General features: G+C 40.6%; 1 protein-coding gene and 1 long non-coding RNA gene across 2 annotated transcripts; both read right to left on the minus strand.

The window, feature by feature from the left end:
• Positions 1–5,915: 5,915 nt before the first annotated feature.
• LOC145420500 (uncharacterized) lies at positions 5,916–6,798 on the minus strand. Its single transcript, XR_013901826.1, has 4 exons — positions 6,663–6,798; positions 6,380–6,496; positions 6,160–6,263; positions 5,916–6,055 (listed from the first exon to the last, which is right to left on the minus strand). It is a non-coding gene; the product is annotated as an uncharacterized LOC145420500 (long non-coding RNA).
• A 2,439-nt stretch (positions 6,799–9,237) lies between these two features.
• Positions 9,238–19,926, minus strand: LOC113006724 (integrator complex subunit 7). Its single transcript, XM_026142860.2, has 20 exons — positions 19,725–19,926; positions 19,447–19,576; positions 18,024–18,170; positions 17,360–17,497; positions 17,208–17,254; positions 16,730–16,929; positions 16,518–16,640; positions 16,313–16,430; positions 16,092–16,226; positions 15,899–15,996; positions 15,118–15,357; positions 14,774–14,911; positions 14,475–14,681; positions 14,042–14,236; positions 13,578–13,681; positions 13,388–13,456; positions 12,334–12,466; positions 11,392–11,490; positions 10,688–10,873; positions 9,238–9,616 (listed from the first exon to the last, which is right to left on the minus strand). Exons 1-20 carry the CDS (start codon positions 19,816–19,818, stop codon positions 9,335–9,337), a joined length of 2,883 nt encoding a protein of 960 aa, XP_025998645.1. The 5' UTR covers positions 19,819–19,926; the 3' UTR covers positions 9,238–9,334.
• Between the last annotated feature and the right edge of the window lie 29 nt (positions 19,927–19,955).

Here is a 19,955-nt window from a genome sequence, read left to right on the forward strand (position 1 = left end):
TATTGAACACGGAAAGAAAAATATGGCATTATCTGTGATTGGCTGACGTTGGTCAGTGGGATCAAGGTGGTGGGTGGCCCCAGAAGCAGCCTTGCCTCGTCCTCCAGCTGCTGACTGACCTGGATGGGCGCAATGATGTACACTGCCGTGTCCTTACTTGAAAACATTGATTGTGTGGTTCCAAATTTGCCAATTTTGAAATTCCTAATGGTATAGGTTTTACCCTCTTTAATTTGGGAGGCCAAGTTTTCGAATATCACAAATCTTAAAACATTTGTCCCATCACATACTGCCGCACTTATATTATTGTGGACAGCTTTGGGCCTTGCACTTCCATCGGAGAAATGCCAGCCAGTGACTTTTGGGGTTTCTTTAAGACAAATCACTTTGACTGTTAGGGGTGGCAGCCTGGTGTACGGCTCACCGGTACTGCGATGATGCTTTGATGAAGCCATTCTGAAATTACACACACACACAAACACACACACACACACACACAGTTTTATGAGACACCATAATGTCCATTTAATCAAATATGACAAACACAGAAACGTGTTTTTGTGTTTGTCATATTGATGTTTTATATATTGATGTTTCATATATTTCCCTTGAGCCTGTGAATTAAAAATAATCTTGATGTTTGTGTAGGCCCTCGGTCATCTTACGCATGTTAGTGTTAAAAACTCATAACGTGAAACGAGGCAACTGAGGAAAACATTTAAACCCGAACATGCAGGTAAGACTTATACGTTTTTCAATGCTCTCTGTGTTAATAACTTGCAATGTAAACTTCACAGTTAATTAGCCAAGAGTGTACAAAGAGCATATGAATTTAAGAGTATAAACTGTGTGGCTAGCGGTCAGTGTACCTGCTACGGTGCTGCTAACTTGTGAAATTCAAGTCGCACAGGTGTTCATGGCTTAGTTAACGTAAGCAGAGTTACACGGAGCCTTTATAACTAAGAAGTATGTCGCATTGTTATTTATATGCTGAGAATATCTGTTAAAAGGCATATAGCCTTCTGTAGGCTACATCACTGTTTTATGTTCTTGTCTTTGCATATGTCACGATAACTGAAAAAAAAAGAAAAAAACGGCTAATTTTTAACAAACCAGTAAAATTGGTTTATTTCACAGATATTAAAAAAAATGTTTATGGTCATTTCTTTGTCACCTTTGCTTAACTGACAGCTTAGCTAAAGGAGTGCCTGCTAACTGCAGAATTCGGTTTTTATAACCGGAGGTTTTAGGTACTTATTATTTGTTCGTGCTGGGGTTTTTTTGTTTTTTTTTAATATAATAACATCAATTATGGAGTTGTTATTTATTTGGGTCTACATGTTTAACTGTGCGTTTAAATCAATAATACTCACCTACCTTTTGCAGTTACGTTTTAGACGTCAAATAACAGCCAACGGTCTGATGTTCTAGAAGGAATTTGCTCGCGACCATCAAAGTGCGTGATGGGCTCGAGACAAAAGCCTTTTATCTCGATATGCTTAGTGTGTAGAGGGGTGTCTACTCATAAGACAAACAGTCAGCTGGTTAAAAACTTTAATCATTGTTAACCATATTACAGAGGCACTGCCAGCTCATATTAATGTCATCAAGAGTCACCATGAACTGTATCTAGCAGATGTTTTGTGCCTAACATCTGCAGCTGTTACTTTTCTGCTCAACCCCCCCCCCAATATTAGAATTCACCTTGCATTTTCAGGAAATAACAAGCAAATACTTTGCAACTAACCTATAGATTGTATTATCTGTCAGGAACAGGAGGAAAGACCCAACTTTTGAAATTGCCTATGTGGCCACATTTTTGACAGCTGGAGCATAAAGTTACATTGTTGTGTAGAACAAGTCCTTTTAAGACCCTCACAGTTCAAATTGTATTTTCATTGCCTTGGGTTTAGAAGCAGTATTTCAAAAGGTGCACCGATGCAAATTTGACAGGGATTTGCCACAGAGAAACATAATGTCATTAGTTACTACAGGCATATTGGATAGAGCATTTTGATTGGCCCAATAAATTCAAACTTATTTTCCATTGGTAGAATTGTCTTCAGCAGACAAATGGTTTAAATCAGGGAAGGTGGAGTTGGTTGACGACTTTAAGAGTCATCTTTTGTGAATAGATGATCAGAACAAAAACTATATACCTCTCCCTCATTTCAACTCATCTGGACTAATTTAATGTCTCTGTTTTTCGGCTGTATCATTTATCAGTAAAATTACAATTTGTTCAAACACAACAGACACCTATCCTACACAAACTTTCCCCAGATTGCAAACAGAAGTGGTGGTGGAGTTGCTGTTTATGTGAAAAGTGACATTCAAGTGCATGAAAAACGGTGCATCCATAATGTACCTAACTTTGAATTTCTGGCTTTAAAGGTTGAAGCACCAGTCAGTGCTCTGATTGCAGTTGTGTACAGACCTCCAGACTACACTCTGAGGCCATTCCTGAAAAACCTGGTAAGCCTATTAGACTCATTAGAGATCATGGACTGTCATCCCATCATAGTTTGTGGTGATTTTAATGAGAATGTTTTATCCAGTGCAAACAAACCAATCCTGGAGCTGTTTGAGTCTAGGGCATATGCACAGGTCATCAGGTACTCTGATAGCCCGCCCTCTTTTATTGATATATATTTCATTAAATAATTTGCAGCGCCAAAAGCATCTAAAACAAAGCTTATGTCGATATTACTGTTCCAGGCTTCAAGCAAATGTGGATTATAGCCATTTATCCAAGAGTCTTTTGGATCACGCTTTAGTATGATAGTACTCCTTGTGTTCATTTTATTCAAGTATCTCTCATATTCTGCATGTGTCATCTTGCCAAGAGCTGCTCTAAACTCATGGAAGCAGTTTCAGGCTCATTCAGCAGCTGGTTCAGTGGTCTGAGCTTGTTCTTTGCTGTTTCAAAATCAACTACAGACAGGTAAATGCTGTGAGCTTTAATTATCCAGTCATAAAAGATGATTTTAAAGTCATCAACTCACTCCAACTGCCCAGATCTGAAAACCCTGTGTGCAGAAGACAAGTCCACCATTAAACAATAAGCTTGAATTTAACAGGCAAATCACAATGGTCTACTTAGTTGGCATATACTAACTACTGACAAACTATTAATCTGTGGCAAAACCCTGTCAAATCTGTCTTATTGTACCTATTGAAAAAGTTAATCTTACTACAACTGCTTAGATGCAACAGACATTTTTAGGTTTAATCTTGGCAGAGTGAGAGAGAGCTCGTTAAGCAGGCAGGTGTGAGCCTCGTTGCTATAGTGACTGCAACCAATGGCTCCACACAAAGGCACACAGACATGCGCCTCACTTGTGCTGCTTAAAATGAATTTCAGACATATACACATGTGTATATCATGTTTAATAGTATTACATACATCAATTTGTTTTGTATGTCATAGAAAATAACAAAAAAATCTTAAGTCATATTTTACAGCTTCTTTCTGAAAAGGACTAGTAGAATAAATAAAAATAACTAAATTAAATAACTAAATAAAAAATAATAAGCAACATATGAAATACATGAAAATTCAACTTTTAAAACCACAATCCTGAACCTTTAAATTGTGTTGGTTTCTTAGAACATGGCTGAACAGCTGTTTCTATCGGTCTCCTTAATCTTCTGATCTGTCTACACATCTTTTTATTACTCATTCTTCTTTATGTTTTAATGTAAACAGAATCCACACAGTGGTAAAAGAGAACTGTATAGAGATTTGAGTAAACTCAAATGAAAGCCTAAGGTGGTGACACAGTTTAACACATGCAAATAATCAAATAAACACATTAGTCCTTTTTGTGAACATGGATAAATAAGTATCAATAGCATTGTTCAGCCATGCCACTAAAGGCTTTTTTACACATTGTTTTAACCTGGGCTCAGACACAAGACCCAAATTTAGTTAGTCCCTGACTTTGAGTTGTGGTTATGACTAATTATTATACACAAGCCTTTATCTATCTGAACTCCAAGGACACAAATATGAAAAAAAAACTATACTTACCAGCTGATACTAGGGCTGAACGATTATGGAAAATAATCTAATTGCGATTTTTTGCCCCAATATTGCGATTGCGATGCGATATGCGATTATTTTTTAAGGTCTTTGTCTTCTGTATTAATAAACAAAGACAAGCAATACATCATATAGTATGGCCAATACTATATTACATTAATTTTAAACTGTTCTTTCCTGGAAGACAGACCTCTGTTATGATGACATGAGGTGATGCATGAATTGATGACTGACATTTTTATTTAACTTCTTCAATCACAACAGTATATTTGAAGCTTACAAACATCTGAGCATAAAGTGCTGACAAGGAACCCTGGTGTAAACATTAAAATGAAAGTCAGTACAATGTGCAGATTGCAGAAATATACATAAAAAAAATCAGTGGCTTTACCACACTCAGTTTTTCGACATCTGTGAACTACTAGACAGTCATTCAATTAAAAAATAATATTAAATAAATAAAACTAATAAATAAAAAATACACACATCTTACTGATCTCTGCAGTCAGTAACATTACACATAAAGTGCAAACATAATAGCAATTGTATAAACACACACACAAACACGCCTTTAAAATTTAAAGGCGTGAAATTGGACGGTCTAGCCTTCTGATTAGCGTCACCGCTGTCTCGGTGGAGTTTAATAAACTCGGCCGTCTGCTTCTTGCTATCTAAAATATAACCAGACACTGGCGTAAATTCTCGACTGTCTCATACTTCTGTTTAATAAGTTTTCTGTTTGACGTTTAGTCAGCTGTGTGAAAACCAAGGAGGAACCCACCCGGGGGATTAATAAAGTTTTATTTTATCTAATCTAATAACTTTAATCTCAGCCAAACCGATTTACTCACGAACAAACAAAACACTGAAAAAAGCCCAACAATAACGTTTTTAGGTTGTCTAAGTGACTTATATATTACGTTTAACCCAAGCAGCGAAACTCCGCGGTGATCTGAAAATGATGTGCCGGGAGTTGTGCCGTTCTCGGCCGCATCAGTAACCCTCAAGCTCCCGGCTAGCTGTCGAGCTGGTGGGTAGCAGACGCCTCTGAAAACGTCGAAGCACTTTTGCAAATATGGGATATCTTGATAAACCGAGCAGATATTTGATGTTTACACAACTACTTCCTCGCCTGAAAATATGTTAAAAGTTTATTTTGTGACCCAGAAAGATTAGTATGAGTAATTTTAAAACTTAGTAGCGGCCGCCATTGCTGGAAACTGGAGTTTGGCTGGGCCGCGGTATGAATTCTGGGATATGGTAGTAATTTGGACAGCCTTCGGCGCGTCGCTGTGACGTAATCGGTCTACAAATGCGGCCTCAGGAGGATGCAGCCCATGAATTTGGACATGTCCAGAGTATAATCGCAGCCTTTGCGGTTAGAAAATTGCACTTGATCATGTCGCGATATTATCGCAAATGCGATATATCGTTCAGCCCTAGCTGATACCCCACACGACACACTAGGTGTGCCATGTGACCTGAAACTTTGGTACAAACTCATCATAATCATTCTGTTAACACTGTTTGTGTTGCTGTTCAGCAGTTTAAAATGTTTTAGATTGGATTACATGGAATGAATTTGAATTTTCTTGGGGGGTTTTGTGTGCGTTTTGTTCTTAGCAGATTTTGTCTTCCATACTGTTGAATTCCAGTTACCACATTTCTGGTCATATGACATCCCGAGTGCCCACTTAAAAAAATCCCCACAGTTAATTCAACATTAAAACAAAATAAAAATATCTTAAATAAAGGTTTGCTCTGTGATGAAATATTAAATAAGCATACATTGTACAGAGCACTAACAATGAAAACAATCCTTTAGCCTGTTGATCAGAGAGAGGCAGTCATTATGTCCATTTAAAACCTGTAATCAAAGAGTACGTTTCTGTGAAACTATAAAGTCCCATATGATCCTTATCATGTCCAGTGACTTCAGAGTGGACCCTCCCTGTCATCCGGCCAGTGTTTGATGTGTGGCAAGCAGCACAGAAGCAGGATAGCTGAGGACTTTAAAAGAAGAGCAGAAAACGGGAACTTATGTAGTTGTAAATGTAAATATCAGTGATACTTGTCTTGTCAAAGGGAATAAAATGATGAAAATGTTAACTTACACACTCATTTAGGGAGGAACTTGACACTGCACAGAGGAGGCACAGTCAGTCTGACAATGATGGTGATCTCCAGGGATGTTTTCCTGCAGCAACATTCCTGCCAACTGGCCATATGATCCAGAGTAGTTGGTTTGTAATGAACAGAAAGGTGTATATGTTAGGTAGTGTGCACTCAGAGCTGGTCCTAAGAAACAAACACATCCTGTAATAAACTGAATACCTGTAGTAGTGCTCCTGCAAATATAAAGCCCTTCATTCATGAGTGGTTTCAAAGAAGGTGTTTTGGAGGCTCAGTCACAGAAACTGTGCAGTCTGTTCAGTCCTTAGTGTCTCAGCTCTGAAGGGGATGGATCACAGAGGGAAACACCTGAGTACAGACATTACAATACACTCCAACACTCCTAAGGTCAAGTGAAAACACAATTTAAACACTTTACAAAGAATGAATATATGTTTTCATGGAAATTTTGTCATTAACCCTTTTTGTTGTGAGTAAATCTCACCGACTGCTTGTGGGACAAGCTAGAAGGAGGACTTATCACAGAATGTCTCCTGTGCTCCAGATGTGAAGTCTCACGCTCTGATCGTACGGCGATGAAGATGGTGATGATGAAGCCTCCCTGATCTGTGGCATTACAGTTTCTGGCTGCTATGTGCTTCACACTGTTGGATTTTACATATATATATATAAACTTTGCATTACTCACAGCTCATAGCTCACAGCTAATCACATGCCTAATCACTATGTGTCACTGTGATCCACAAGTATGGTCACAAATTCGTTTCCAAACCAACAAAATAATCAAAGAAAAAACATCCATGAGTCAGGACACAAAAAGAAAAAAAATGCTGCCACTGAAACAAAGCAGAAGTGTGAGGGGAAAAACTGAGCTCACAGACAGCTGCATGTGTTGGTTTTTAATAGAAATCAGAATCAGAAAGGGTTTTATTGCCAAATGTTGAGCGGGTTTACAACATTAGGAAATTGCTGCGGTGCTTCGGTGCAAACATACTGTTATAAATACTGTTATAAATTAAGCTTAAATAGACATGAAAATAAAAATGAGAATTAAAAGTGCTAAGTAGATAGATAGATACATGATATATACATGAGTGCAGGTGGTGATCAGTGCCAAACATGGAATGATGCAGTGAACACAGCGTAGGGTCATGTGTTAGTGGTGGGAACAGTCATACGGTTATTGTTCATGTGTCCAACAGCAGAGGGGAAGAAACTGTTCTTATGGCGAGAGGTTCTGGTGCGAATGGACCGGAGCCTCCTGCCTGAGGGGAGCAGGTCAAACAGACTGTGTCCAGGGTGAGAAGGGTCAGCTGAGATCCGAGCTGCACGCCCCAGTGTCCTGGAGGTGTACAGGTCCTGCAGAGATGGAGTCTGCAGCCAATCACCTTCTCAGCAGAGCGCACAACACGCTGCAGTCTCTGTTTGTCCCTGATAGTGGCTCCAGCGTACCACACGGTGATGGAGGAGGTGAGGGTGGACTCTATGATTGCAGTGTAGAATTGCATCATCGTCCGTGTTGGCAGGTTGAATTTCTTCAGCTGCCTCAGGAAGTACATCCTCTGCTGGGCTTTCTTAATGACGGAGGTGATGGTGACGTGGGGATTAGGTGGATCATGACGTGGTCAGAAAGTCCGAGTGAAGCGCGGGGCACCGCACGATAGGCCCCGCTGATCGTGCTGTAACAGTGGTCTAATGTCCTCTCCTCTCTGGTCGGGCATTTAATATACTGCTTGTATTTGGGGAAGCTCATGGCTCAGATTGGCTTTGTTATTGGTGTGGTCCTGTGAGGATGTTTTACATACATTTATGTATATGTTTTCTTTTACTGTTTAGTTTTTGCCATAATAAATCATTTCTAACTTTTTTGTGTAATGAAATGTATTAAGAAAATTAAATGTTTCTAAACATTTATTGTTTGGCCAGATCTTGTATAAAATAAATTTTCACATTTATTTTATTTTTTAAATTCTCCATAATTAAATATCTTGAACTTATAATATGAACTGTATTCTTAAATGTTTATTGCTCTGGTCATGTGATCATACTCTACTTATTCTTGTTTTTTGTTTTTAATACTCTTAATAGTTCAATAAAATATTACCTATATTATGGAATAATGTTATATATACTACAATACTACCACTACTACTAATGATGATGATAATAATATTGTAATCATTGCCACACTAGTTCAATGTGAACTAGAAACTAATTTGAATTTCTATTGCACAATGAGGTCATCGAGACACTGATTTTGAAAACCAAAAGCGGATGTTGTTGTTTTTTAAGCGCTTCTCGCTTGATCATCTGACGCCTGCCAGTAGTCTGAGTGCGCAGACTCCGAAGTGCTGATGGTTGGTTTCAGTCTATGACCACAAAAATAAATAATAAATTTAAAAAATCTTATGACTACATCTGAAGTCATCTCGGCACATTTCCAGTTAGTTTTTAAGCTCACATTTGGTTGTGGATATTTTATAATTATTATTTTTAACAGGCTTTGCCTTTTCTTCTCTAGGATAGAAACAGCGTTATGGTATTTTAGGAACGCTGTGAGCGCAAAATTAATAATATTATAAAAGTTTAAAATAATTATAGCTCACTTTTAGGTGCTTAAATGCTGATGAACATAACAGGAAAGTCAACTGAGGGGTAAAAATTTAAAACGCTAAACTATCAAGAAAGTGTTAAATATGATGTTATAGACCAGTCATTTAGATAAATATGAGGCTGACAGCACAGATTGTAATGGTCTTCAAATGAAGATGCTCCGTTAATTACTATGGGCTGCCCCCTGTTGGCTGTCTGTGCAACTGCATGTATGTAGGACGCTAAATCCAAGGACGTTTAGCATTAAACTATCCCAGAGAGGCTACTGCACGCAAGAAATCCTATTTGAGAATATGTGAAAAATTAAAAAGCTGCATTAAATCAGGCATTTTGATGTTATCCAGACAGTAAAAGATATAAAGATGAGCATAGATGAGCATAGATAAAATAGATGAGTTAAAAAAAATAAAGTGTTCAAAAAAAAACAAAACAAAAAACACACTAAGTTATTATTTAAATCAATTTGGTATTTTAATCATTAAAAAATATGTACATATTTAATTTCTACAAGGTCAAGTGCAGAAGGTCAAACTGTAAGCGCTACTAGAAGCGAGTGTATGTGCTCCTCTGTGGCGCGGGCTGAGCTCCGCCCTGCTGCAGCTGGTGACGGAGTTGCTGGGAGTACGGGTCCTCCAGAGACTTTACTGACACCGTCGTCTTGGGCCCCGTCTTCCACTCTATGCCGCTCTCATCCACCACAGAGGCCTCCACGGTGACGGTGTGGGTGCCCAGGATGGAGAAATTCAGCAGGAACTGGGTGCTGAAGTAGTCGTTGTGGGGCTCCACACGCTGCTTGATCTCATTTGTTTTAGTATCTAGTGGAATCTGAAATGGGAAAAAAACTGTTTAAAACGTTTATACTGGTCAAACTGGTCTAATCTGTGCCATTTAATCCATCTAAACTATGTTGTAGTGAGTTGTCCAGTTTTAGAGATCAGCTGAGAAGATCTCTGACCTTTCTTAAACATAGTGAACTAGACAGCACCTCAGAGAAATCACAAGCTCATTACTCACAGCAACGCTAATGTCTATTAAGCTGCTTTGTTAGATACACGTTCTGCTGCTCAGTAATGAAAACATCCAATCAGCCAACCAGATAGCATCATCTCGATGCATTTAGGCATGCAGACGTCATCAAGACAACCTCTGAGTTCGAACTGAGCATCAGAGCATCAAAAGTTAAGGTGTATTTTTGGGCTTTTCGCCTTTATTTGAAAGTCGGGTAGTGCAGAGTAGACAGGAAAGAGGCGAGGAGAGAGCAGGGATATACGCAGCAAGGTGTCAGGGGTCGGACTTGCATGCAGAAGAGCATCTCTGACTGCACAACAGTGAAGCAAATGGGCTGCAGCTGCAGAACAAGAAACAGGAAGCTGTAGCTACAGTGGGGCAAAAAAGTATTTAGTCAGCCACCGATTGTCATCATTTTAAGTGGGGGAACTTGCACAATCGGTGGCTGACTAAATACTTTTTTTGCCCCACTGTAGTCTCTAGAAGCCTGGGAAAAGTTGCCTGCTCTGATGAATCTCAGTTTCTGGTGTAACTTAAAAATACAAAATCAAAAATCCACTTGACTGTGTTAAACTGGGACTCATTTGCAGTCATCTGTAATTATTACTATTGACAATAGTGGAAACTATATCCTGCAACATATATGTGGCTGGATAGTGACTGGGAAATTCGTCTTTTAGAACCAATAACATGCTCTTTATGAGGACATGGAGACCTATTTTTATGATATTTAAACAACAAAGAGAGAGTTTACAAATCTGTGTTTAGCATTGTACTCTGTCGCAACAATTGTAAAAGTGGCAATGAAAAAAAGATTTGTGACGTCTAAGTTGTTTAAGTGTCAATACAAACTAAGTACATAAAAAAACTTTGACTGAGGCCACACACCTTGTAGTCAGGTCCCGTCTTGCTCTGAAGAACTGAGGTAACATTAAGACAGACTGACTGGATCTTTCTGAAGAGTCCCGGAGTTGAGCCGTGCTGCACCACACCCTCCACCTTCAAGGTCAGCTGCTGAGTGTTCTGCACTGGGATTGGCTCGCTCGGTGTTCGCGGGGATGGTGAAAGGGCGAGCTGGAAAAAACACAACACACATAAACCTTCAGAGTACCAAAGGAAGAATGTCTTCCTTCCTCTGATGAACACCCACCTTATCGACCAAAACAGCCAAGAGAGATGTACACGTTAAAATACTAAAGTGACACTGTGGAAACGTCTCATGCGTTCCTCTTACAGCGGGCTATTTCCTGGACTATTTCTTGGCTCGACGCACTGCTTTCCAAGAAGCCCAGCCAAGAAACAGTCCAGCACATAATCCCCATAAAAACACAGAGAGGTGATTTTACATAATATATGAATTAGTGCGCTTTAGAAGTGCTGGCAGGCAGATTTTACCTCGTCTCCAGTCTTTGTCCTGAGCTGAGCCTGCCGTCTCCCTGTATTAGCTACATATCTACTCCTAAGCGATATCAATCTTATTATCCAAGTCCAATAAGCAGCTAGCTTGGGGGAAGACAGCCTGTGGTGACTGTGCCTTAGAATATGCATATCATTATTGTGCTTTTCTCTTTAAACCAACTAAAAACAGTTACCTTGATGCTGGTGGACTGCAGCTTTTGGAAGAAATATCTCTGGAAAGACAGCGGCACCTTCAGCAAAGCTATGACAGCATCACAGAGACAGCTGGTGTGCTGAAAAAACAAGCAACACATTTTCATCATTTGCTCCCACTTCATTTTTGTCATTTCCATTTTTTTCCCCCAACCTTAAAGCAACTGAGTGGGGTCCTTTATGACCCTCGCTCTACTGTAATATGAAAGTTCTCCAATTTTTTATTTTATTTTTTTAACCGGACTTTATCTGTCGGTGCGACAGGTTCACAGAAAGTTATGTGAGGTAGTTTGCAGCCCCGCAAAATTTGCTTTTTTTGCTTTTAACATTATAGATTTTGGTTGTTTGTCTGTGTTTGTTTATGAGATGTTCAAAAAGAACACTAAAGTCCTAGGGTTAAATAAGGTAACACAGACTCTTTGTCAGAGCTACAGTATATGCAGACCATTTGTTGTCAGCCCCTGAGAACCCTTCTAATATTTGGGGTTATATTTCTAATTATTGTAATGTTTTCAGTGTTTCTACATATTCATCCATCCATCACCTCCCACTGATCCAACTTGGAGTTATGGAGACCGCCCTGTGACACTCTCCAGTCTTTCACAGGGCTAACACTGAGAGATGGACAACCATTCACACCTACGGCCAATTTAGAATCACCAGTTAACCTATCAAGCATGTGTTTGTCTGTGGGAGGAAGTACCTGGAATGAAGCCATGCACGAGTTTCTGCACAAACTGTGTGAAATATTACAAAACTGCAAACAAGACGTTTCTTTAGATTTTGTTAAAAAACATTAACAAATAACAGTCACGGACTGACTAAAGAAACAATTTCATCCACACAATTTGGGATTTTTAACTCCTTTGTCTGTGGCATTAGTACCAGACCATCGATGATGAAGTACCGAGTGTTAATCTTACCAGATGTGAGACAGGAGGGTGTTTCTTGGTGAGGCTCTCCGCTTCCTCCAGCACGTGGTTAAAGACCGACATCATCCGTCGCTCATATTCGCTCTCCGTCTGGACAGACCCCACAGTGCCGTACTCCTGAAAACTACATTACAGAAACAGATGGAAGACATCTCGAGGGAATTCACAGAAGGGACCTGTTGCTGCAAAGCGCTTTCTCTACAGATCAGTCGAGTACACGGTCCAGTGGAGGAGCTTTTGTCAAATAAAATAAGGTGCATTTACTTTTATTACACTGTCATACATCTGTGTGCAGCTTATAAAGGGCTACCTCTACATGTGATGCTGAAAGCTAATAAAATAAAACCAAAATATAGAGGAAAAATCCTTAGTTTCACATTTGTTAGTTTAGTAAAAAAAATTCGATGACAAATTGCCTGATGAGGCACTGATGGACATGTTATCTGATATTCTGAAGGTCTACCAGTCTGTGAGTCTACTGCTTTAATGTGGTGGTGTTTTCATTGTAATATATGTGCAGATTTTCATAAACCTAGTCTTTGACACACGTCCTCCATGCAACAATAGCTAAAAACACTAAAACTACCACTGAAAGTCAAAAACTGGACTGAAACTAAACATATTCAAACAACAGAAGATCTGGACTATTCTACAAGATACACCTGTGGTATCGTTTTGAAAATCTGAGGCAACTTCCTTCTCGAATGACTGTATTTACAAGATTTTCAGAAAACCTGATCGCTGAGATTCAAACTTGTCCGAGATTTTTCTACATATGCCTATGGTATCAATTTGAGACTCCTATGTTGCCTCGTTCTGGAGTTATCGCATTCACAAACTTGGATATCCACATTGCCCGGCTGGCCAGCAGGGTGACAATAATGCCTTTTACGGCTGAAACAAAACTAAACTGAAACAAGAAATCTGGAAACTAAAAGTAAAGAAAACACAAAACTATAGTAACTCCGGTACAGAAAAACTCAACACAATCTAAACTAGATCCATTCAAATCAAATTATTTGTTGACACTCAGAGCAGCCCTCACCTGGCAGCCTGTGGGTCCAGTATCAAAGCTTCAATCACGTGGGAGACGAGCAAGCAGCTCTGCTGTTGTCTGGGCAAACAGTTAAAGAAAACTTAAGGACATAAGTTATGAGATGATATTTAAAAGGAAAAAAAAAAGAGAGAGAGAAGAAGGAAAGTATAAAAGTATGATGATGTGCGTTTAAGGATACAACTCCACATTGCGAAGGGTTGCATAATCTGCATCAAACGACGACTGGTGTAAGTCAGCATAGCGAGCAGCAAGACTTCTGAACTCATCCATGCACACCTTCATCTGGAGAGAAGAGAAACGCATCGCAGCTTCACAACTATGCTTTTATTCCTCTAGATAAAGCTAGGCAAATAAAATAATTATACTGGCTTTTTGTCGTCCAGTGAAAAGATCCAAGTAAAACTGAGCTACTGACCCGGAGGCCCAAAAGGGAAAACTATATTGAACACTGACCTTAAATCAAATTTACCTCCTAATTAAAAGCAAATACCTCTTCAGCATGATGAACAATCTGCTCCAGTTTGCTGGTGCATTAACAGAAAGCCTAAATAGTGACCTTTGACATGCTGTAACCACAAATTCAAAATAAGTAAATAAATAAAAGGGAGTCCACTCCTCTCAGGCCAAAGTTCAGCATGTCACCTGCATTGAGATGCGGCCACAGCGTTGCAGCTCATTTCCTGAAGTGAGGGCGATGGTGGTTGCGATGGCGGGAGGAGGGCTGGTTTTCAGACTGTTGCAGGTACAAATGAGCTGCGACAAAGCTTGCAGGGTGTCGATCCGGAGCTTAATGAACTCGCACTGGAATGTGAGCGGGCTCAGAGGAGTGCTGGCAGCCTGCAGGGAGGGATTAATCAGATAAATAAGGACACAGCAGTTAAATAGTGGCGCGGCTTGAGTTGATCTAACGAGATTCTAGGTGAGTCACGTCATTAGCAGTTAGAGTTGCTTTGAAATCAGCTCTAATGGCACCCCTCTCCACACTGGCTATCAGCAGCTCTCAGCATCCTGTCACTGGTGATAGATAAACAGTATTAATGCTTTTTGACAAGCAGATGCCTGGCAGTTAACTGACTGTGAGGGAGGCGATGCCCTTTTGGTAGGAGCGCAAGGCCTCTGCGATGGCGCTCATGGCTCCGCTGTAGTCCCCGTCTTCCACGTGACTCAGGCACTGCTCAGCCTGGGAGAACTCCTTCAGGCTGCTCAGCCAGAAGTAGAAGTGCTCCGAGGCCACACGAGTCCGCACACACTGGTACAGCTCGCTGGAGAACTCGTGGCATCCCTGCAGGTGAAAGATAAGAAAATAATCATCTTGCCGGAGACCCGAGGCACTTCGTGGCTGTTTGCAACACCGTTTTGATCCAAAGATCTCACCATGCGCGAGGCTTGCCGTGCAATGCGATACACCGTCCAGCCGTTAGCAACGTTCTCCAGCTGCTGTTTGATGACAGTCTTCACTTCGGCTGACAGAGACGACTGGCTTGCAACAAAAATCACTGTTGCCAAGGAAACCTGCAGCAGTGACAGTAGGGGGCGATGAGTGTGAAACTCTAGAGATCGGCGATATGTAAAGGCAGTAAAACAAGGAGGTAAATATTAACAGGATGCTCCTGTGAGGTTCCTCTACCTTCTATTAAAACATGAAGGCTAAATAAAACTGCATCATGTATCATTTAGTCTCACATCAGCTGATGCGTGAACCCTTGCACATCTCTCACCAGAAGCTCCTGCTGCTTATCGGTGGACGAGTGACTGGCCACCCGGTAGAGATCAACCAGATCCCCCAGCATACCGTCCCCCAGCACAGGCAGGTGGGTGGCGATGGCCGCCAGAGCGTGACACATGAGAACACGAGAGGAGTCGCAGGACAAGTGGAGCTGGCCGAGCAGGAATTCCACTGCAGACTGGCTGAGATGGGGTCGACTTTTCAGCAGCTTAACCAATGAGGTGAGAGCTGTCTAAAGTTGAAAACAAGAAAATGCAGAGATGGGTGTTACTACAGCAAAATGTAGGTAAGGGTTGGCTGATGAGTTGAATGTAAGGAGAGGCATGGAGAAACGCTCCCAAAATAATTCTCACCTCATTTGCAAAGTTTGTGCAGCTGGTATTAAAGAAAAATAGTTCTAATAGTTAACGAGTATTTTTCAGGCAAACATGAAGAACTACAGGCAACGTGCGCTCAACCCAGGCAATCACTGGGAGATTTTTGTTGTGGCAGATCCTTCGCAACTAATTTCATCCAGTGAGAACCAGAAACCTCCAGGAACCACCGTCAACCAGCTGCCGTTACACATTTCTGTCAGACAAATCCCTGAACCATGTACGCATGAGAAACTTCAATTGGTCCAGTGAGCAGGGCAGGAGTAACAATGAACCTGTAACTCTTAAAAGTCCAGCCAAACCAAACCAGTTTTCCAAATTTAAATTAAAATACATTGTGGTACTTTTTCAGATGTTTTATAATGTAAACTCTGCCTCCTCAGGGGTCTAATGTCTTACTTTCAGTGTGGCTTGTGCACTGGGGCTGTTGTCCTGACTGCACAGCATCAGAAGGGACTCCACTCCCAAAACTGTGTCCTGCTCCAGCTGTACTATATCTGAGGAGGGGGAGATGCACACAACAACAAATATTACCACACTGATTAAGAATTAAAAGCATCCACCAAATAGGTTATTGCCCAGTCTAACTAACCTTTCTCTGGACAGGAAATGGCAATGTTGGTGAGCACTATGACCCCGTGAGCTGCTACTGCCAGGTTGCTGTGGTAACAGCATTCCTGTGCCAACTTAACCAGGTCAGTGAGCCGGGGTGGAACCAAAGAGCCACCTGAGAAGAAAGTTTTAGAGAATGCAGATCAGTTCAGAGTGGCATTCTTTGTTTCCTAAATGCAGCGATTTAAGCGTAAACATTACCTCCCACATTACTAAAATACTGTTTGATCGCAATAGTTCCAGAGAGGGTGGCGAGAACGGCCAACATCCCCAGCTTCAAACTGTTGTAGGGGATAGTCAAAGCACATTCGCACAGCACCTGCAAAGGTAAAAGCTGTTAGATTGCAGACAGATTTTAAACATCACAACAACCCTACAGTGCAACTGTTGCCATCTGGGGCTCTACCTGAGTGTTTTCTCTTATCCACAGGTGAGGAGCCTTTTTAGCCAGGAGCTTTAAATCGTTAACTGCAAGTCTCTTCACAGCTTTTCTCGGATCATCTTTTAGGTACTGAAGGAGGAGCTGCAGCTGCAAACAGATTAGGAACCAAATCAGAGGTTCACCACAACAAACCGAAAGAAAGGAGGCATTGCTGTGTGCGAGCAAGTTGGGTCTACCTGCTTGGGGATATCTATGAGGGAAGAGGCGGCCAGCTGGGTGAAAGTATGCAGGGAGACGATGACCATGGGGGTGGAAGGATAAGAGTTCACCAGATGCTGTAAAAGCTCTCTGCTGCTGGATGCCAGGCTGGCGTCATGATGCATGTGCTGCAGCATGGGGATCAACTTCAGTTTCAGTTCCACAGGAGTGTCTAAACCTGAGGCGGAAGAAAAGATCAATGCAAACGTTATGTAAAAGATGCAGATGTTATCTGCTGGGTTATATTTGGGTTCAGCAAAATGTGTATTTGCAGTCTTTTGTGTTTCTTTTTCTCTGTGATTTCAGCATGAAAAAAAAAAAAAAGAATAGCTGCACTCAGTTTAGTGAGAAAACTAAAAACAAAAGACATCAGTAATAATGAAGCTTTGAACCACGACAGCTCTCGTTTATCTTCACGTGATCTGAGACATTTTAAATACAGAATAAACATCTTACCTTGAATCATCTCACTAACTTTGTTGCAAATACCAGCTGCAAAGTCTCTGAAAATGAAAAAGAATTAATTAATTAAAAAGCCACACCACAATTAGATCATCTAAAACATCATCCCATACATCAGAGTTCACTTTTAGTCATCGTTTCCTTACTTTGACTGTGCAGAGAAGCTTGCGGCAGCAAAGATGGCTGCCTCGACTTCCACATTGTCGTGAGAGTCCAGGCTTTGGCGAATACTGTGGTGGGCATTCTTCCTCTCTGGGATGATGGAGGCCAAACTACCAAGCATCCTGAACACATAAGACAGCAGGAATTTTCTTTTGAAAAATCTGAGATGACTGAAAAAGACTGTGCACAACAAAGGTGAAGAAGAAAGTGCAGGCAGGGTGGAGTGGATGGAGACTAGTAGTATTAGTATTTAGTATTTATTGTCATTGTCAAGAACAATGAAATTGCGTTTGGGGCTTCCATACAACCCAAAAAAAAGAAGAAAATAATAAATACCCCTTAAAACCCAAGTGTATTGGGGTAATTTGATGAAGATGTTACAATTCTCACAGAGAATGCACAGGATAAGAAAGGAGGGACACCTCAGGTTGAGCATATTGGAGTAAAAGTTAGAGAGGCAAGGCTGAGATGTTTTGGACATGTGCAGAGGAAGGACACTGGATACACTGCAAAGGATGCCAAAGCCAGGCAAGAAGGCCACAAAGGAGGTTTGTAGATGTAGTGAAGGAGGACATGCAGAGGGTTGACAGAAGAGTGTGCTAGGGTCAGATGCGCCACTCGTGTCTATTCATGATTTCACATTATTACCTCAGAGTGATGGCTCTGGCCACAGGGTCATTACTGTGGATGACTGAAAACACCCGTTTCACAAACTCATCCACATTGAGAATCTTCTCCAAATGTTTCTCACTCTGTTGAGTCACTTTGAGTACACAGAGACGTAGAAAGTTGTTACTGGAAAAGAGAAATAAGCTTCTATTAATAAAGATGTTTGTGGCACAGTAAAGCTCATCTTTAACTTCTCGCATCTTCTAAATAGATCTCACCAACTTCAACAACATTCTATTAAAAAGTGCCTAAGATGCACACCTTTATTTATTTAGGCACTTTTGAATAAAATTAAAGTTTGAAAAATCCACTTAAGTAAGAATAGTTTGTTTCTTATTCTTTCTTAAAGTGAAATAAATTCACTTCCCCCCCCCCCAAATCCTCTTATTTGGAACCTTCTCTCTCTTCTCTAATTATAGTTTGTTTATTTTTAAAACCTTCCTCACACCAACATTTTTTCCTCTGTACTTACATCTATTCATACTTTTCATACAACACAATTACACATTAACACGCCTGCCCTCAATGATCAGTTTACTGGGTATGCTTAGTTTAAAGTATCTTGTACTTTTAAAGATTGATAAACATCAAGTTCATTAGAGACATCAAAGACACGCAATTAGACATTAAATATAAGAATAAAATCTATTATCTGTTATTTTTTGGTGTTTCAGAGTTTATTTTATTTTTGCATTAGCTTGAGAGTGATTATGTGAACTGCATGACGGCTTAGGCTTGTGGTTAAATTGTACGCTGAATTACTAGGAGATGTTATTAAAATTTTCTCTACACTCTGAAATGCATTCGGATGCCTATATTAGATTCAGCTATAAAGAAAGTGGGAAACAACTGTCAGTAAAGTAGCCTTTAACAAATAAATACATAAATAAATGATCATCTAAAGCAATAGTGATGTGCGATACCACTGATTTCCTTTCCGATCCGATACCAAGAGAGACGTCTGTCTCGCCCTAGCAGCACCTGTCCCTGTCCTCCTCTTCAGTTCGCCTCAACATAAGCTTATCATATTCTGTGATGTGATTTACTCAGAGGTGTTTGACGAGGTCAGTGGTGTTGCCACAACAACGTGTCCACACAGGACTCTGTTTGCGCGCAGCCATTGTTGTGAGTGTGCACGCCAGGGGCTGCGACACATTTATACAGCCGTATTCCGCATATGACTATGAAAGGCGTAAGAGGAAGTAGTTCCTTCCAAATTAGACGATCCGAATTGTATAGTTTCTTTCCACTGCGTTCATTTTAATGGAAATCTACAAATTTACCCCAGAGTTCTAAAATATCGATATTATAATATGAGAATCGATTCTAGAACATAAATTGCTGGTATCGGAAGAATCGATATTTCAGTATCGATCCGCACACCACTATAAAGCAACCATACCCGAGCCTGAAGATGTCTGCTAGTTTTAAAAATGCAGAGTTGATGAGGATGGGAAAGGGGTACTTCTGGAAGAGTTTGGGGAACAAAACCACAGCCTCACACTGCTCACCGAGCTTCCCCGACCGCAACCCTGAAAATAAAGGAATTTCTCCAGTCACAACAAAGCAGGAAGTTTCCATATAGTCCCTAACACTTAACACATGACGAAAAACGACACACCGGATCAGAACACAATCAATGAACCATTTGCTAAGTCTTTAGCCAGCGAGCTAACACACCTTTGTCCAGCTCCATGAGAGCGGAGTTAGCGTCGAGCTCCTGTTCGCCATAACAAGCCTCTGACAGGAATGAGCGTGCGGTGGAGAGCGACATTACTGTGCAGTTTTTACTCCTTAAAAGAAGATACACCCATGAGATGTTAGCATTTCACTGTTCAGGCGGCATTCAGGAAAACACTGAGGATACAGAGACAGAACATCCGGTCTGGAGATTGACTTTCATAATAAAAC

This window comes from Astatotilapia calliptera, chromosome 15 (genome assembly GCF_964374335.1).
Source record: "Astatotilapia calliptera chromosome 15, fAstCal68.1, whole genome shotgun sequence".
NCBI classification, from domain to species: domain Eukaryota; kingdom Metazoa; phylum Chordata; class Actinopteri; order Cichliformes; family Cichlidae; genus Astatotilapia; species Astatotilapia calliptera.

Excerpts from the sequence above, each read along its gene's own strand:
- LOC113006724 (XM_026142860.2), bottom strand. The coding sequence starts at position 19,818 with ATGTCGCTCTCCACCGCACGCTCATTCCTGTCAGAGGCTTGTTATGGC. Across the intron at positions 14,912-15,117 it reads ATAAGCAGCAGGAGCTTCTG|GTTTCCTTGGCAACAGTGAT; the intron begins GTGAGAGATGTG and ends TCACTGCTGCAG. Across the intron at positions 13,457-13,577 it reads ACCCTTCGCAATGTGGAGTT|ACAACAGCAGAGCTGCTTGC; the intron begins GTATCCTTAAAC and ends CTGTTTGCCCAG.